A 19,655-nucleotide genomic window follows, 5' to 3' on the forward strand; every position below is an offset into this window, starting at 1 on the left:
GTCGGGTTGAGTGAGACTGAGCAAGTGGGGCACAAGATGAATAGCCCAAATCACACGACCAACACACACCAGCGTATGTAATGCTATATCCTACCTCCTCCTTTCACGTTCCATTTTTTTAATTATTTCATCTCACTCCTATATAATCACCAAAATTAAAAATGGCAACTTTTCAAATCAAAAAAACCAAAAAAAGATAGTTAGCTACATTTCTCTTTCATCCAAGTCACCTCTCATTCATTGTCCTCTGTTTTTCCAGATCAAATTCTGTCGTTTTCTCTTTCCTCATTTCAAGACTAATATAATTATCTTCATCTTCTCCATTAAAACGTAGCAAGATTTGCCAACTTTTTCTCTTCAATATACTCCACAAATAAAAAAGAATTTAAGAGTAATCTATACGAAAAATATTTGATGGCGAAGACGGAGATTCAAAAAGGAATGAAGGAATTAAGACCATTGATGAGTTTATTATTTCCGTTATGTGTACACTGGATTGCTGAGGAGATGACAGTTTCTGTTTTGGTGGATGTTACTACTCGTGCTCTTTGTCCAGCTCAAACTACTTGTTCTGAAGCTATTTATCTCAACGGCGTTCAACAAACTGTATGAATCATTTCTCTCTCCTCTCCCTTTCTTTTATCTCTTCTAGCCTTTTTATTTTTATTTTTTTACATAGGTAATATTATATTATGATCAAATATACTTTTTGACAAGTTTCCAGAAAATTGATATTCTAGAAATTACTTTTTGGATAAGTTATTGTTAACTATTGAAGGTAAATAAGATTGGAACCATCCACGTGGATAATATATGGCCCTTGCAAATTGCAATGCACCTCTTGGTACGGTATAAGTGAACGAAATATTAAGGGCTTTGCTAAACGATGCCCTAAAATTTCCTACTAACGTCCTAAATACGGTATTTTTATACCGTATTTATACCCTTACATTTTTTTTCTCTCTCCTCCCCTTTGACCCAAAACCAAATTCTATCCTCTATCAAGGACCCAAAACCACCGCATTTCATTTGCTAAACCACTAGCTTCAATTTCCCTCAATTACTATTGTAAGGGTGCTGTGTAAATATATTCCACCATGGTGCTGTGTCTACCTATTTTTGAGTCACACAGCACCGGTGTTGTGTCCACTATGATAGCTAATATATTCCACCATGGTGCTGTGTCTACCTTACATATGCTGCTGTGTAAATATATGCTCCACCGGTGCTGTGTCTTCTCTCTTCCATTTTTTCTTCATTTAATTTTTTTTTTTTTAAAAAAAGGGGGGCGCCCACCAAGGACGCCCCACCACCGGTGGTGGCGTCCTTGGCAGGCGCTCCACCATGTGGTGGAGCGCCTGACAAGGACGCCTCCACCGGTGGTGGGGCGTCCTTGGTGGGCGCCCCAATTTTTTCTGAATTTTTTTTTTTTTAAAATAGGTAGGCGTCCACCATGGACGCCCCACCACAGGTGGAGGCGCCCATGGCAGGCGCCTCACCATGTGGTGGAGCGCCTGCCATGGACGCCTCCACCGGTGGTGGGGCGTCCATGGTGGACGCCTACCTATTTTTTTTAAAAAAAAAATTCAGAAAAGAAATAAAACAAAGGAGAGGAGGGTGTGGGGATACGGCGGTGGTGCTGTGTCGGTGGTGGTGCAGTGATGTGGCGGCGGTGGAGGTGCGGCAGCGGTGGTGAACTTTGTCAACTTGTTTGGTTTTTTTTTTTTAATAAACATTATGAGAGGTGGTAGTGTTGGTGGTGGTGGTGGAGGGGGCATGAAGGTGGTGGTGGTGTGGAAGAAGAAGGGGAAGTGAGAAAAGAGGAGAAAATAAAAAAAGAAATGAAAATACAAAAATACAGTATTTTATACAAATATAGGGCGTAAATAGGGAATTTTAGGGCGTGATTTAGCAAATGAGAATATTAAGCAACAACTAAGTGTTGAATAATGCATATTAGTACATAACTTCGTCTTAAATATTATTTTTTTAGTAGTTTCTCTATTTTATTTATTATAACATATAAATTTTTAACCCACACTATTTTTTTCATTGTTTATTGTAATTTCAAAAAAATGTAAAATATATACTTTATGAATACCTAATTTATGATCTTGTGAAATTTTACTTCATCCGTTTCATATCTTATGCAATATATGTACTTTTCACGCATGCTAATTTTGAGAACATGTCTTTAATTTTGTATTTATAAAAATTTTAAAAATTATATATTAAAAAAATACATATTAAAAAATATATATTAAAATGACTTTAACGAGATTTCACTAAATATAAGTGTTGCATGTAATGCAATATGAAATGGATGGAGTATTAGATTGGTCAGAATTGATTGAATTATGTTTTTGTTTAAGTTTTGGATGGATGAAAGTAGGCTGTGACACATTGCAAATTCTCATGTGCTCCTGGGGGCTGGGGCACACTAAACTATGTTTTTGCTTACGCATTTTTTGAGGTACTTTTGTTTTTATCATATGAGTATGAGTAAAATATAAAATGTAGGAATTCCTAATTCTAAGCGCTCCTGGAAATAATATGAAGGCTTTGGTAGCAAACGTAAATAGTTATATTGAGGGAGTAATATAAAGTAATTTGATGAGCTTTATCAAGTGGATTATTAATGGATGGAACTTTCAAGTTTCAAGTGGAGTAATGGACAAGTTTTGTTGGTTCGTCACATACGATAATGACGTGTTATCTTCAACCATCATGGATTGGGGTAGGATGGTATGGGCTCCCCACTCTCCAGTTCCCATATTACAATAATTCAACCAATGAATAGTAAGTTTGTAACTACAATAAGAGAAAAGCAACAATCTTTTTTTGTTTTTTTAAAAAATAGATAGCAACTTTGCATACACTTTTCTATAAGAAAGGCACTTCAAAGTTTGAAGCCTTAGTATAAGATTAAAGATGTACATAAAGGAGTTAATATGATAGGACCCTAGTTTGAGGTCCACTTTTACCTATTAAAAATAAAAAATAATAAAAGAGATATTTTCGGTATCAAAAAAGTTGAAAGAAAAAAAGAATAAAACAAAGGGACAATGATGCTTATGAAAGAGTATTATTTGAATTTCCTTCGAAATAGGATATTTCACGTGTTCTGAAATAAGTGAAACACTTCTATCAAAAAGCTTTCATATAGAAGAGACAAGTGTTTCACTTTTTTGAGAACACTATAATATTTGAATCATACTTTATATTATGAAAGTGCAAATTTGTAAGATGCAAAATATTTTCTGAGAATTATAGACTTGATTTTTTTTTTTGGTTATTCTACTATACTCGTAATATTTCTCTTTTGAGTAACTTTTTAGTTTTTATAAAGGAATACCTTTTTTATTGTTAATCACATGGGCCATGTTTGTCTCTCTACTTCGTCTTGGTTCATCTGTTATGTCATATGATGCAAAAATTAAGAAACGGAGGTGATGTAACACTTCAATTTAGTTCTATGGAAAAAATGGTTAAAGAACTCTTCCCTCTTGGCCAGGACTTTAATATGTTTCTTTAAGGCTGGTTACCATTTGATAACCCATTGCTGGAATAAGAACTTTAGTAGTAATAGAGTAAAATCTGTGTTTTGAGTTAGAACTTTAGAAGTAAGTTTTAAAGTAAGTTGGTAGCCATGATTTATATACTAATACTTGGTGACAGTCTAGTAGATATTGTGTACTACTTGTCAAATATGTAGAATTGCTTCTTCTCATTACTAATGCACATACTTTTGAAACATAGGTTGTTGGAATATTTAAGATGGTGGTACTTCCACTCTTGGGTCAGCTTGCTGATGAGTATGGACGGAAGCCGTTGCTCATTATTACTCTATCAACCACAATATTGCCCTTCAGTATGTTGTATATATATGAATCTGCGTACAAATTCTTAGCTTTTACTGGGAACAGAATGTTCCCTTTCACATAGAAAAGCTCAAATGATAATAGACTCATTCATCAGCATTTGTGATGAACATTTTCTGCTCAAAAGACAATAGCACAGATCATTTAGCTATTTCATGTGAGAGGGAATATTTTGTTTCGAGCGAGGATCATAGTAGACTCTCTCATCTGCATCTGTCTCTTTTCTTTTTCCCTCCACCTGTTTTGGAACCTGACCCTGTTAATTTTTAAAACGGATTATGTGGATGATAAACTTTTTCACATTGGGTGAACTTCATGGAATACTCTCTGACCCATTAGTAAAGGTAATATCATGAAGTACCAACTTTTGTTCTCTTACCTTTTCTGTATCCTTTCTTATGAATGAAGTACATCCTTTTTTGCTATACTGAAACTGCATTTCAATTAAGAGAATGTTTGGTAATGGGAGGTAACATTTTTCTTTTACAAATTTAGTTCTGCCAATTTCATTTATTTGGTTTCTCAAGAGTGGAAACTAGTTTTCTGAAGAGCAGAAAATAGCTATCCCAAGGAAGATTTCCTCCCTATTCTTTATCTTCTTTTTCATCATCGATCCTCTTCCTTAATTTTCATTTTCTTTTTCTCTATTACTTTTCTTGTAAAGAAACCAAACAATGGAAAAGTAATTTACAAGTGTGCTTTCCCTTCGAAAACATATGTTAGTATATTCATGTTTTCTGTCCAACAAATCAGAGCCTGAATCAAGTTCAAGTATCAAAGATAGGTCAAAAGATGCACTTGCTAAACCCTTATATGTTAAGTAATAATTACTTTCTTTCAGTCAACTGTTCTATATTTCCAGAGGTTGTTATATGTAATTCTTATAACATTCATTCTTCTATTTTTTTTACAGCCTTACTTGCCATTGAGCAATCCAGAGAGTTTGTATATGCTTATTATTTTCTTCGAACAATCTCCTACATTATAAGCCAGGGGAGTATCTTCTGCATTGCTGTTGCCTATGCTGTAAGAACTGACCCTTTAACTTATTCATTTGAAATTTGGAAACAATACATTAGTCACTCAAAATATGGAGTTCTGTCCTCTTATAGGCAGATGTCATTGAGGATTCTAAAAGAGCTGCGACATTTAGTTGGATCACTGGTCTATTTTCAGCATCACATGTACTAGGAAATATGCTGGCTCGATTTCTCCCAGAAAAATACATTTTTAAGGCACGTTCACTCTTCTACCATGTCTTTGTGGTTTCATCATCTGCTACTATTATTGCTATTATTTTTATCAATGAAAATATTCTCCTGACATTCCCAGGTATCGATTGCTCTTTTGATCTTTTGCCCTGTTTATATGCTCTTCTTTTTACCGGAGACTGTCAAGCAAAGACATAGAGAGGAGCCGCAGTCGTCACTGTTATCCAAGTTTCTGACATTCCCAAAGCAGCGATACAATTCTATGAAATATGCTGCTACTGTAGTTATTAGCAGGTTGAGTCATTCAATGCCCGTATGATTTACTAATTTGCTTGCATCACAGTTTCTTAGGGATTGATTTTTTCGTATATATACCTATGTCACTCCAGTATATTGACAATATTTATTTTGCTGCAGTCCAACACTTCGAGGGATTTCTCTGGTTTCTTTCTTTTACGAGCTGGGAATGTCTGGCATCAGCTCTGTCTTATTGGTATGATTCACAGCAGACCATACTAAAAATAATTCTTATAGGCGATTAAAACTGAACTCTAATATCATTTATTCGGAGTTAGTTCCTTGACTAGCACAATAGAAACACATAAACCAATAGGTAAATACAAGAGAGAGCAGAATACTCAATATTTGGTATTGGTAAACCCCTCCTCAAGGCGAGTGAAGAAAAAAAAACTACTACTCTCCATTGGCAATAAAGAACATAAGCTACGGCAAAGTAGATTGTAGACTGATATATCAGTCTCCAACTATCTAGTTATGATGGCCTTCCAACAAACTCATCTTCAACTTGTTTAATCATGTGACATCCATGTACCATACACATAATATTAGATAAGATGCTGAATGTTCCATTTATATCATGCTTCAATTACACCAAGTTTTTTGAGAGAATTTAGCTACGAACCCCATAAACATCCATCTATAGATAACCACGGGTTCTCCACTGTTTGAACAACTGCCACCATGGCTGAGTACTTTCTTTTCTTTTCACAAATGTTGACACTTATCCTATTACATCTAGGAATCTACTACAAGGAAAATCTGTAATTTGGAAACCATTACGAAGGAAAATCTTTCAAGTTATGCACATCACTAGAGATATCTATTGCTCTTCAAAACGTCCCTGCATTGTATTGGTCTGTACCATTACTGCATCAGTGCTTAGCAAGGAAAGATTTCTGTCCAGGATCATGCAATTGTACTTAAATAGGTTGTCTCTTGTCGTTAACAAGATGAATACGTCAATTTTGATGTTGAGTTTTGGTGTCTATGTTTAATAATTCCTTGAATATATCAGGATAAGTACTTCCTTTATCTTTGATGAATGCCTTAATATTTTATATAATGGTAAACTACAGCTCTCATTCTGACCTACCATAGCTGTTTCTTACTATAAGTCAAACAAGAAGTAGAAGCTTTGACAAGTCTTAGTAAAGCTGATCATTATGTAAAATCTCTAAGATTGATTCTTCATCATGTTGTGACTTCTGCTTTGACTTATCTGCATGACATCCCTTCCTGGGCGGAAATCCTCTTAGTTTAGTGAACTTATATGTGGATGATACAAAGTATGGATACATGGAAGGAAAATGTTCTGTCTTAAACTTCATGCTTGCTAATTGCTTTATCGAAGTGTTATATCTGATTTCATTCCCTCATACATTTGTAAATTTAATGTTTGAAAAGACTATTTTGTCAGCCTGGAACTCTCTGGCTTCCATCCATTCCTCATTTTTTGTATGTAATAAGGACTTGCACAACATGCTAACTACGATACCATTGCAGTACTACCTGAAGGCAGCTTTTGGCTTTAATAAAAATCAATTTTCTGAGATCTTGATGGTTGTTGGATCTGGCTCAATAATTTCTCAGGTATTTCTTGCACCGTAGATTTTTTCCTTTATTATCTGTTGTTCGACTGAGCATATACACAACGATAAACTTATATGTCTCCTTATGCTCTGTTTAGTATGCCGTATGACATAATGAATTTTCATTTACTCTATTCTAGTACATTACAAACAACTTTTCTTGTGTCTTATAAGTTCGAATTACATCAAAGCTTCATGTCTATGATCCAAGTGGAGATTTATGTAGATACTAAATTTTTGACATGGACCATATCCATTTTGGACTGTGAAGTTCAAAATATACTCACTTTTCTCTGAGCTGAAAGAAGTAAAGAATTTCTATTATTCATGGTTTTTCGATTGCAGAGTGGATTCTGCCTTTTAAGATATTGATTTCTTGAGAGTGCAGTTTTGATTGCAATAGCAACCATGTCAAGGCCATTTAGTCTGTCATGTAGACTAGTACATACTTGTAACTGTTGGGCTTGGTGAGTTGGTGACTCACTATACATGATTATGTTTCTGTTTACAAAACCTCACCTTTGGTTTCTTTCTTATGTTCCACAATCAACAGTGCATGTTTTCTTCTAGAAATCTCTAATTGCCTTAATTTTCTATGTGGTCTGGCTTAGATATTGGTGCTTCCTCTTCTCAATCCATTGGTTGGAGAAAAAGTGATATTATGCGCCGCATTACTTGCATCAATAGCATATGTAAGTGACATATCTGTTTCTCATTGTCATATTGATTGTAGAAAGTGCAATACAATCAGATAAGTTATATTTATAAATGATTGTTTTCTCGTACAGGCATTGTTTTACGGCTTTGCTTGGGCTTATTGGGTAAGCATCTAAAACTTTTTTTGTAGCGACTACATGTAGCAATAATTTTATGATACTCTAGGTTCAATTTTACCACAGTCAAGGGGATAGCAAAGACATTATTACTAGTATAGATGCTAAAGCTGGCAACATCTTTTGCTCTTTGAGAATTCAATTCACTTGACCTGAGAGATCTTTCAATCGTCTACTTGTGCTGAAATACTTTGGCTGCATGCCTGCATTGCAGGTACCATACTTGAGTGCTTCATTTGGAGTTATATATGTGCTTGTGAAACCTGCTGTGAGTACTAATTACTAATGCCTCAAACAGTTCTGCATCTTGACATTGCTTACGTCTCTCTAATATTGCCTGTGGTCCTTAACTTGGCAGACTTATGCTATTATTTCAAAAGGATCAAGCTCTAGTGACCAGGTTCGTATATGCTTTCTACTTTGATTGAGGGATAAGAATGATATGCGTATTTGGAAAGGATGATGCTTTCTGATCAGTTCATGCTAAATTCTACACTAGCTTACTGTATATTTGGCCTAATCAGAGAGGTTTGGATCAGGACCAATTGGTTTAAAAAACTCAGAATATAGGAATTTTCAGACAAACTTGCAAATCAATCTCTGATGATATAAGATCAAGTCAGATAAAATCAGTTCAGGAGTAGATCAGATCATGGAGATTTAAAGGAACCAAACAAAGGTTAAAAGAACTTCTTGAATGCAATGGGGGACCACATGATCCTTACCTTTTTGGGCCGTCAAGATGTCATACCCTTGCTAAGGACTCGAGAATTCGTTATCATAATACTTAATGCTACTGTCTCTCGTCGCTGAAAATTGAAATATCATAGTTATCTCTCAATATTTGAAATTTTACATCAACACACCAATATAATAATTTGTAATTCTTGGTTAAGGATATCATAAAAGGGAATTGGGGAAATATCAAAGTTAACATACTAATTCATAATGTGGATATTTTTAGGACGGCTTAAACTTAACATATGGCGTATTCTTTTAATAGTGGTGTTGTGGATGGAGTATTTAATCATAGGATGGTCATTACTTTGTTTGCCGCAGGATGGTATCACTTGGATTATCTTCATGTTACTTCTCTAACCTGAGTGAGGTTTTAATGATTGCAGGGTAAAGCACAAGGTTTTGTAGCAGGAGTGCAATCAATTGCAAGCTTGTTGTCGCCACTTGCTATGAGCCCATTAACCTGTGAGTTATTTACCACTATAAGTCAAATATATGTTTGTTCATTACCATGAATGACTATGTGTCTGACTTCATTGCTAATCTCCTTCCAGCATGGTTTTTGTCCGAAGATGCTCCATTTGATTGCAAAGGTTTTAGTATCGTTTGTTCGTCATTATCCATGGTATACATCCACCTCTTGTATCTGCTTAGTTTCTCCTCACTGATTTTCTCTTCACACCAACTCCGACCCCTTCAACTCTTCTAGTTCTTGATTGTCCTCGATTTGTTATTAATTACATGTACTCAAATATTTACAGGTAGTTGCTCTGATTATCGCCTTGGGCTCTAGATTTGAGTCACAGTCTGAGCATAAGCACAAGGATGACTTAGATAGCATCGAAGCACCGCTTCTATCATGAGGCTTTTTTCTTAGTTTTAGGAATCTCTATTGTCGTCCTTTAACCTCGTCCCCCCTTTGTCCTATTATTTTTCGGAATTTGCAGGTGTATTTATAGAAGTGTATAGATATATATATGCATTGAGTTTGAAGTTCTATGTGATTGTACGTAGTAGTTACACAATTGCACTAATTGAAGTTTCAGAATTGTATTAGATCACACTTGGTGCAATCTCTGTTGTAAGCAACATTGCCCAGTTAGCCTTTGGGGAAAGTGGCAAATTGACCCTTTAACCCTTGTCAATTGTAATGTTGAAAGAAATGAATGGATTCATGCTGCTAACCAAATCTGTATGTAGATACTTGTAATGAATACTTCTTATGAAAGCTGCTGAAGATTATACTGATATTTGAAGGCCATCTGGTTATAGGAGGATTATCTGTTTTTGTGTGTGCCAATTTACGTCTAATGGGGTTAAGTAATTTCTTTTCTTTATTCCAAGGAAGAAAGTCCTCTGGACTAGATTGGAATTTGGTACAAAACCTTGTTTAGGAAAAGTGCTGCTAACTCATAGTGAGATGCTATTTTGGTATCTTATAAAATTTTGGTACCAAAACTAAGTAAAGTGTAACACTTTGATATTTCTCTCTTTTCCAAAATACATTTTCAATATAAAACTTAGAGAATCATCAATGCATTTTCGCTTGTGTAATAACGTATCAGCTTATTTAGAATTTTGCAGCGGAAATCATAATAATTAATTTTATAAATTAAACTTAGTCAACCACAAAGTCAACTCAAAAAGTCAAAGTCAAACTTAAAACCAAAACCAACAATGAAAAGATAAATAGACTACACAAGTTTCCCAATCCCGAACCCAATGATGATGCATCATCTTCAAACCTGTAGATGGACAATGCATTATTGATCTTTAAAGACTGCTCACAAAAATGGGTTATCACAAGATCAATAAGACATAGCCATGATCAACACACACAAACAAAAACACGTAATCAACAAAACTGAGTACTACATAATAAATAAAGAAATAATTCTAACATGATTCTATTACATAACAAACAGGAATAAATAATAATATAATAAATTTGCAGGTAACTCTTATTGAACTAAACTTCACAACCAACATTTTATTTACTTTAAATGGAATAGTCAATGGAACGAGTTATCTGACGAAAAACTAGCCTTCCCTTTGGAAGACAAAATACGGGCACGACTCCTTATTCCTATGACCTAGAATATCAACTTACCAACTAAAACCCTCGATCCTCATAAAGAAGTCAAATAATAAAAGGGAATAACATGATTCAATAATCATGATCCAAACCAGTCATGACTTCATTTATAGCAAGTATTGAGTATATAGAGCGCAAAGGTGCTTTTTGATCCGGAAAACCAATGGCTTATTTATAGCAAAATATAAAAAAAGATCAAGAAAGTGAACTACGCTTCATGCACAAAGTGCACTAGGCGCACGACTTTGCGTGACGCGCCGTCGCACGTGTCAGGCACAGATTGGTGCGCCTTGACGCGTTTCAGCAAATGTGCCATGTGAAACGCATGTGCCAGACATGCTTATAGGCCTTTCCTCATAAATCGTTTTTGCACGATTTTCTTTTATCCCTTTATATCCATAAATCAACTTTTACGAGATCGATAAAATCTGATTTCCATTTTAAAATATCCTTGGAAATATTTATTTACTTCTAAAACTATTTATTAAAATAATTAATAAACAAAAAAATTTATTATCATGAATAACAAATTGGAAGTTTTCAAAGAATTGGACTTAAAATATTATTATGGGCTCAAAATACAATTAATTATTAGGAATAAATAATTGGGTTTCAAAATAGGACTTTGGATCATTATTGCAAATAAATAAGTTTTTACATTTTAAAATACTTTTGGGCTTGACTATTCGGGTTGCTCTCACCTTGAATCTATTAAGACCGTCGTATGTTTCATTATTGGGTCCTAAAATGAGCAGACACGATTATGTGGCTACACATATAACTTTCACTTTAATTTTAATTCACCGTACACTCTGATGACTAGCGAATATAAACTTATTTAGTTATTAACCCCCTGCTCCTAGTGGGCCTTTAGACCATATAAGCCTAATGCTTTTCTTCCTAGGCCAGTGCCCCACCTCCATGGCTTAGCTCCCATATGTTTCTCCATCCATTATTGTTGTATGGCCCACACAACCTACGTACGCTATTCCCCCATCTCCTCCTGTCACACAAAGCCAGCATAGCATTCACAAACCCATCATCAGATATGGTCACACTATCCAACCTAGTAGCCCCATAATATAATGCATATATTTACCCCAATCTTCTAAATTAAACAACGTAAGCCTTGGCGTACCCTCATTAGAATACGACAATGCAAGATGAATTTAATGCTTTGATGGAAACGAGGACTGGGATTTGGTGCTTAGGCCCCTTGGGGGTGAACATGTGGCTTTTCGTCATAAGGAGAAATCTAATGGTGACCTTAAATTTCACAAAGCTCAACTTGGTTGTGATGGTAACATGATTAAACCTGACAAATTAAAATTGACATAAACTCGAAGATCCGAATCAAATGACTTGAACCAAGACTCAATTTAGACCCTAAATGATGACCTAAAATTCAATTCGGAACCCGAAATAAACCAAATTGAACCTAAATTGATCCGAAACAGACTTGTCCTGATACTAGAGATGGAAATATCCAGTGGATCACCCAACCACCCGCTCCACCCGGTTTATTAAGTGGGTGAAAAACCCGGTTTAAACGGATGATAGCCGGGTGACGGATAACCGGGTGACGGATGCGGGTCGGGTTCGGGTGATATTTTTCCATCCATCACCCGATCCGTCACCCATTTACCACCCGACCCGTCACCCGTTTAAAGTAAAAAGGATATAATTTTTTTATTTTTGGCTTTTACATTTTTACAAAAACCCAATGGTCCACAGGCCCAAATTAAGCAAATTAAGTAGTTAACCCAACCCCATCTTACTTTCTCACTCCTAAAAAAAACCCCCAAAATCCCATCTCTCTATCTCTCGTCATTCTCTCACCCAAAGACCCAAACCCCAAGTCCCCAACCCCTTGTTTCTCTCTCCTCTTGCCTGATGCTACATTGCTACTGCGCTGTCGCTGCACGGCCTTGCCACGTGCTGCTGTAGCTGAGCCTTTCTCTTTCGCTAGCTCTACTCTCTCCTTAGTGCTGCAGCACCAGAATCCGAGGCCAACGAACAACACCGGAGTGCTGCCGCACCACCATACATGTTGCTCAGCAATGTCGTAGCTTGACGCCATTCAAGCTTCGAAACACCTTTGTCGTGTCTTTCCTGCTCCAAGTGAGCAGAGGTGCAAACCTACCTCTTTGTTCTCTGACTTCTTAATTTTTGACCCAAGCCCAAGTTTATCCTTTAATACTTATTTATAAATTTGAGCCTAGATCTGATTAAGTATTCTATTAAGCCATCTTAGTTCTATTTGATTATGAACCATAGTTGTTGGGCTTTGATATGAATCACTTAGTTATCTAGCTAATTGGACTGATTTTATAAACTGGTTTTTGGTTCTGTTAATCTAGCTAAACCACCTAGTTTAATCTAATTTAGTTCATCCGATTATCACCTGATCCATCCGTTTCACCCGTGGGTGATGGATGGATGGATTCGGGTGTATGTTTTACCGGGTGATGGATGGATCGGGTGGGGTGGATGGATGCGGGTGATGGTCCATCCGCCCCGAACCCGATCCATTTCCATCTCTACCTGATACTGAACAAATACTTGAATTTACATGAACCAATTTGACCAAAATTGAATCAACTTGAATGTAGTTAACTCCAATCCCACCTGAACTTAACCAACCCGATTTGACCTGCATGACCCCACATGTATCAAACATATTTTAATATTGTTGCTTTTAGGTAAATATGGACAAAAAATTGCTTTGGATATAAGTTATCTAACTAGTAAGTAATATGAACTTCTAAGATATTTATTAGTATGTTATAAGTGTAAGTATTATTTATATTAGCATCATCGTTCTTAGAACAGATTGATATAATTTAATCGTGCATATATTGGACCACCAAAGAACCGATGCCCAAATACACCCAAAGCAATTGAATATGTCTTTTCGCCCGACCCAAATTGAAAGTTTTTTTTTTTTACCATATACCTAAATCATCAAATAACCGTATCAAAATCAAAACCTGAGTAGATCTGAACTGACTAGAAATAGACTCGGAGTAAAATAAAGCTGAAATGACTTGAATCAAATCCAATCAAATCCAATTAAATCCAAATAACTCGATGAGTAGGACTAACCATGATTAGCATGCACAATGCTCTCGAGCATTTTGGTTTAGAGCCGTGTTAGAAATTCATGCTTCATACCCTGAAGAGGACGAACTTTGTTTTCTATCGTATAATAGAAAGAGTTAATTGGTAATACTTCTACTAGTCCTGTGAGTGAGCGAGGATGGAGGTTTGAGTAAGAGGCTAAGCAACCAAGCATGTGGCCTGTGGGGCCACAACTTACAAGAGACAGAAAAAGAATCTCGAGGACATGCCCCTGCCACAAATTACGACCAACAATTATATGATACTTTTTTCGTTCTTTATTACTCCTTTCGTTTTATATTATAATGCTTGTTTTTTTTTTACGGTTTTTAAGATGCATATTAGATTTTCAATATTTCTAATTTCATATTTGATAAAAATATTAAAAAATATAATATTATATGAAGTAAACATTGATGCGAACCTAATAAGATCACATCACACATGAGTAAATCTTTTATGTATATATTAATGATAATATTTGGTCAAAGATTTTGAAGTTATTTCCTTGGGGAGGTAGTGCAAAAACCCGGAAGACCTCAAGAAAGAGAAACAATCATTATATTATGGGAATGAGGGAGTAATTATAACATTCAGATTTTTATATTATTCATACACAACTCTACCATCATTAATTGGTGATTTGTACATATAAAAAATATAATTATGTGGGTCTTGTTAGATTCATTTTAAAATATAGTTTTAATATATCAACTTACTTTTTATAAATTTTATTAAAATGTAACCAAAAATATTAATGATCAAAGTCGTAAATTGGCAAGTGTGAAAACTCAAATATTGCAATTAATAAAGAACACATGATATGATACCTCTCATAATTGTTTTAAAAGAATTTAGTATGCTACTCATTTCAACAAGATGCATTTTTCTTTTAGGGAGCTCTCCTTAATTACTCCACAATCAAGCGTGTTTCGCTGGAAGTAGTTCAGAGATGGGTGACCATCTCGGAAGAGCACATCACGAATCTACAATTCTTAAATACGCCATTTGTTTTTCTAAGTTCTAGTCATCTATTATTCTATGGTCAAATTATAATTAAGTCACAGTATAGTATTAAATGGGTGTCATCTAACTTAATTAGTATATATAAGGTCTTATAAAAGTTATACCCAAGATTTGAGATTCATATAGGTGACATGTCTCTACTCCGACACACGTATTGGACCAACACATGCCGAACATACTGCAATATGTGTGGAACACTTCAAATATCACGACCCTATATTTTTTTAGGACACAAAATATGAGAAGCTAGCTTGTGGGAAGATTTAATAGATTACATATTTTATAGTTGAAATCTTTTAACGAAATTAAATTATATCTAACAAAAATGATAAAGCAAGTGAAAACGACGAGAGAAAAATGTCAGAAATGTTATTTTATCTTTATTAAAATTAGTGATACAATATGAATATGAAAATAAGAGGAAACTAGGTGCTTTATAATCTTTATATAGTAAAAATAAAATATATATTACCTTTTGTAAGATATACAAGAATTACAATGTGAAATGAAACTAGATTAGGATGAGATTATTCTTTATTCTTAAGATAATATTATCCCCGTTATTATGCTTATAGTGTTAAACTGCATGATAACTTACCTTGGAAGTCCCTAACCTAAGAACGAATTTACAACAAATCCATCCTGTGTGAGACGTTTATGGAGGAGAAGTTAATCTTTTCAAAGGAAATACAGAGAAAAACTTATTATAATTAGCACCAAATAACGTTCCGCAAAAAGATACTTAAAGGGATTAGATCATATTATTGGTAGTTATTTTGAATATGTCAATTTGATAATATTCGACACGAAATAAAGAAGGATAAAACAATTGACATGAAATTAATTGCTAAATCAAAATGTAAGCTTTTAATAAGGTAAATATATACATAAACTAGATTAGGACGAGATTATTCTTTGTCCTTAGGATCATATTAGCCCCTCTGTTATACTGATGGGATTAAGTCGCTATTTATCCCACGATTCCCTAATCTAAGAACGGAATTACAACAAGATCAAGATGCGGTCAAAAGTGGCCTAAGGGCTGCGTTTTTTCAACGCAGCCGTTGGTGTAGCAACCCTTCACATATTGGAGGGCTGCAATTTTTCACGCATCCCTTCACAACCAAGGGTTGCAGAACTAGTAGAAAAAGGTCGATTTGCGTCGGACATGAGGCCCCTATTTGCGTCGGACTTGGGTTTGACGGCACAGGTCTCGACGCAAATGACCTATAGTTGATCTGCGTCGTATGCAGAAACGACGCAGATCGTTTAGCTATTTGCGTCGCACGTTGTATATGGTATGACGCAGATGGCTTTCCCAGCCCAACAAAGAAGGGGAATTTGTGTCGCACATAGCCGAAGGTGCGACGCAAATCACTCATCTGCGTCGCACCCTTGGCTATGTGCGACGCATATGTGTCATTTTATTAAAAAAAAAGTACGATTTGCGTCGGATTTTAGGCCACATCCGACGCAAATGGTTCATTTTTCAAAAAAAAAAAAAAAACAAAAAATCAATTCACCATTAACTCACTGGCTTTTTCATATAATTAAAACTCATATTATTCCAGAATCGAACCCAACATGAATGAAATACAAAATGTCAAAACAGAATGAAACACATGAATTGAACGAAAATAATACAGACGAAATTGAACCTAAAAATTGAACAAAAATAAAACTAAATTGAATCTAAAAATTGAACGAAAATAAAATATTATTTTTCTTCTTACTAGTTCTTTGTCAGATCTAGATAATACAAAACAAAGATAAAAAATTGAACCTAAAAAAACAAAATCAGATCTAAAAAGCGAAGAAATTCGAATTTCAGGAAATTTTTCTCCTTCTTCAATTGTCTTCTCGCTCCTCTTCAGTTGTTCTTTGTCAAATTTTATGGAAATTCGAACTGGAAAATGTCTACTTTTTTTGTTGAGTTGATGAAGAAAGTGAATAAATGTCAAGACGAAAATAAAAAAACGAGATCTTCAAACAGATCCGAAAAAAATGACAAATAACGACAAATTAATACAGGCGAAAAAAAAGAAAAAGAAAAACTAAACAAGTTACCTTATTCACGCATGCAGCTCACGAAATTGAATGAAAAATGAAAAATGAGATCTTCAATGACAGATCTGAGAAGTCGCATGAGAACGAACGAAAAGGAGTGAGAAGCGGCGGAGTTTTTTTCATTTTCGTTCGTTGCCCTCGTCGTTCGTTCGCTGGAAATGAAGAGAGATGCAAATTGGGAGAAGCGGCGGAGTGAGAAGCGGCAAAGTTTGAAGAGAAGCGGCTGAGAAAGGAAAGGTCATATGCGTCTGAGAAATGAAAGGGAGGGAGAGGGAGAGCAAGAGGGAGAAATTAGGGTTGAGTGAGGGAGGGAGAGGGAGAGGGAGAGGGAGAAATGAAAGGTGCGTGGCTGCGTGCATAGGGTTTCTGAAATAAAAAGGTAGTGGGTTGGGCCTCGTGGCCGTAATATGTGCGTCGCACATTGAATGGTGCGATGCAAATTGGGTCTTTTGCAACGCACCTAAAAGACGTGCGACGCAGATAGTTTCAATTTTTTTTCAAGGTAGAGACGATTTGCGTCGCATGAGTCAGGCAATCCGACGCACATTTGGCTTTCGCAACGCACTTAAGGCATGTGCGACGCAAATAGGGCATATCTGGTGCTTATGCACCCATGTTGTGTGTCGCACTCCTCTCTACGTGCAACGCTAATTAAGTTATTGCGTCGTTTTGCCTTTCATGCGACGCAAATGGGGTGACGCAAATCATCATTTTTCTACTAGTGCGGGTTTTTGGGCTTACTACAACCCTTAATTCCCACCTTTTCCCTCCTTTTTTGAGATGGATTAATGGATATATGTTTTTTGAATTACCACATCTTTTACATAACAGCCCTTTTGCATTTTATAGAGGAGAAGTTTTTTATGAAGGAAAGATAAAGAGAAACTGATTGTGTAATAGCTGTATTTTAAGCAGGTTTCATTAAAAAGATAATTGTATTTTATTACAATAATTGTATGTTAAATTATAGAAAAACATCTAAGAAAAGGTGAATTTTTGTATCTAAAAATAATTTAAGTTCAAATTAGATTTTCGAAAAGAAAAAAAAAAAGAGAATATTTCTATTCATTTTCTCATCTCGTGTGGCATATGTGGGAGTTGCCACCTTATAGCCTTGTTGTCAAAAATTCCAAATTCCTTCAACCAAATAAAGGAAGCCATAAACCCCAACTCATTTCATTTTTTCTCTCACTCACTCACTGTCCTCCTTCTCCCTCTGTTGACCGTAAGTTTCGATTCCCTCTGCCGGTGCAGCCGTCGCCGTTCTTGCGTCGGTTTAATTGCGGGTTTGCCGGATTTTCTCTCTCCTCTATTCTATTGTTGAATTGTGCTGCTCGGTTGTGGGTTTTCTCTTTCCTCTGAAATTTTCTTCCTCCTCTGTTATTTGCTACTGTCGTCGGTGTTCGACCGGAATTCTGGCACCGTCGTTGCTACGGTTTCCGATGCTCTTCACCGGCGAGCTGCCACCATCGCTGCTGTACGTTGTTATGGTTGTTGAGTTCTTCAAATTCTTATCTCTTTAAGAAGGTATAATTTTGGGTTAAATTGTGAATCTTATTTCATCAAGTTCAATCTAATTTGTATGTTAATAATGGTTCTGATTTTTATAAGTATAGTTGAATTTTTTATTGAGTTGGAAAAATCAGATTATGAGATTTAAATTGGTATTACTTGGGTTGTTGTTATTAAAGACTGAATCTTTTGCTTTTGTTAAAGGTACAAACAGATTTCCTTCTCTCTTTTCAATTAATGTAATTCGGCCAATTTGGTTGGTGGATTTTTGGTAAAATATCTGGTAATTCGTTGCGTTTATAGAATGATAATTATGGTTTTCATAATTATTTATTTTCAACCTCTTATATTGTTATTAAGAGAGTAAATTACTTTTTGTAAAGAACTTGGTTTTGATTATAAGTTCAGGAATTGTTTTTGTGTCAATTCGTTCGATATATCTGTATTGAAATCCATGATTGTGAGTCTGCCAAGTTAGTTGACCAGTGGTTATTGGGAAAATTCAGCTAGTTGAAGATAATAAGACTAAAGAATCAAGATTATAGTTACAAGCTAGTTACTCTCAAATATATAAGATTCTATTATATTTATCATGATGCGAACAATATTAGTAATGGGTTGTGAGCCATAAATTGGTCCTTGGGTTATAGGATTCCAGTTAATTAAGCAAATGAATTTATGTTTGCAAGTTTAGTTTGAGTGTATGCTCTACTTGAGAATAGTTACTAATGATAATTATTGTTTTATGGTAAATCGTTGTGGAGTTCATATATCGATTGGTATGCAAAGATGATGTACTAATGGGGCTATATGCGAAGTTGGGTAAAGGTACACACATGTCCTTCCACTTTCCAAATATATTATTGAAATTTTGATTGATCATTATATAAGTTGATCTTGATATGTTTCATAAGTTAAACTTATGTTGTATTAAAAAAATGTGATTTGTGTACTATATGGTTTTTGAAATACCTGTTTATGAGTTTTAAGACAAAGGCAGAACTAAATCGCATATTAAGTTCTATTAGCTATAAGTTATGTTGTTTTGAGACTCAATAATATAAATTTGTTTGAGGAACCATGCTACAAACTATGGTAGTATATAAATGAGTTTATAAGTGGGAGTGTTCAGACATATTTATCAAGTATAATCATTATATCCACTGGACAAGTTATGAATTTATATTGTGTATGTAAACTATAGATCGATGCTTGGGATGTGAATCATTATGACTATAATATGAGTCTTCACAAGGAAGGAGTTTCCGATGTAAATTTTGAGG

The 19,655-nt window shown here is 35.1% G+C and overlaps 1 protein-coding gene across 1 annotated transcript; it reads left to right on the top strand.

Annotated features, from left to right (window-relative positions):
• The first annotated feature begins 22 nt into the window (after nucleotides 1-22).
• On the top strand, nucleotides 23-9,741 carry LOC104896328 (uncharacterized). The gene is made up of 14 exons (XM_010683068.4): nucleotides 23-606; nucleotides 3,760-3,871; nucleotides 4,795-4,907; nucleotides 4,994-5,116; nucleotides 5,214-5,386; nucleotides 5,510-5,585; nucleotides 6,896-6,982; nucleotides 7,593-7,673; nucleotides 7,770-7,802; nucleotides 8,029-8,082; nucleotides 8,173-8,214; nucleotides 8,939-9,017; nucleotides 9,107-9,177; nucleotides 9,314-9,741. The coding sequence occupies exons 1-14, from the start codon at nucleotides 415-417 to the stop codon at nucleotides 9,413-9,415; spliced, it is 1,338 nt and encodes a 445-aa protein (XP_010681370.2). The 5' UTR covers nucleotides 23-414; the 3' UTR covers nucleotides 9,416-9,741.
• Nucleotides 9,742-19,655: the final 9,914 nt, after the last annotated feature.

This window comes from Beta vulgaris, chromosome 6 (assembly GCF_026745355.1).
Source record: "Beta vulgaris subsp. vulgaris cultivar EL10 chromosome 6, EL10.2, whole genome shotgun sequence".
Taxonomy (NCBI): Eukaryota; Viridiplantae; Streptophyta; class Magnoliopsida; order Caryophyllales; family Amaranthaceae; genus Beta; species Beta vulgaris.

Coding starts and splice junctions, on each gene's coding strand:
- LOC104896328 (XM_010683068.4), top strand. CDS start 415: ATGGCGAAGACGGAGATTCAAAAAGGAATGAAGGAATTAAGACCATTG. Junction 5,586..6,895: donor GCATCAGCTCTGTCTTATTG/GTATGATTCACA, acceptor ATACCATTGCAG/TACTACCTGAAGGCAGCTTT. Junction 8,083..8,172: donor ATGTGCTTGTGAAACCTGCT/GTGAGTACTAAT, acceptor TTAACTTGGCAG/ACTTATGCTATTATTTCAAA.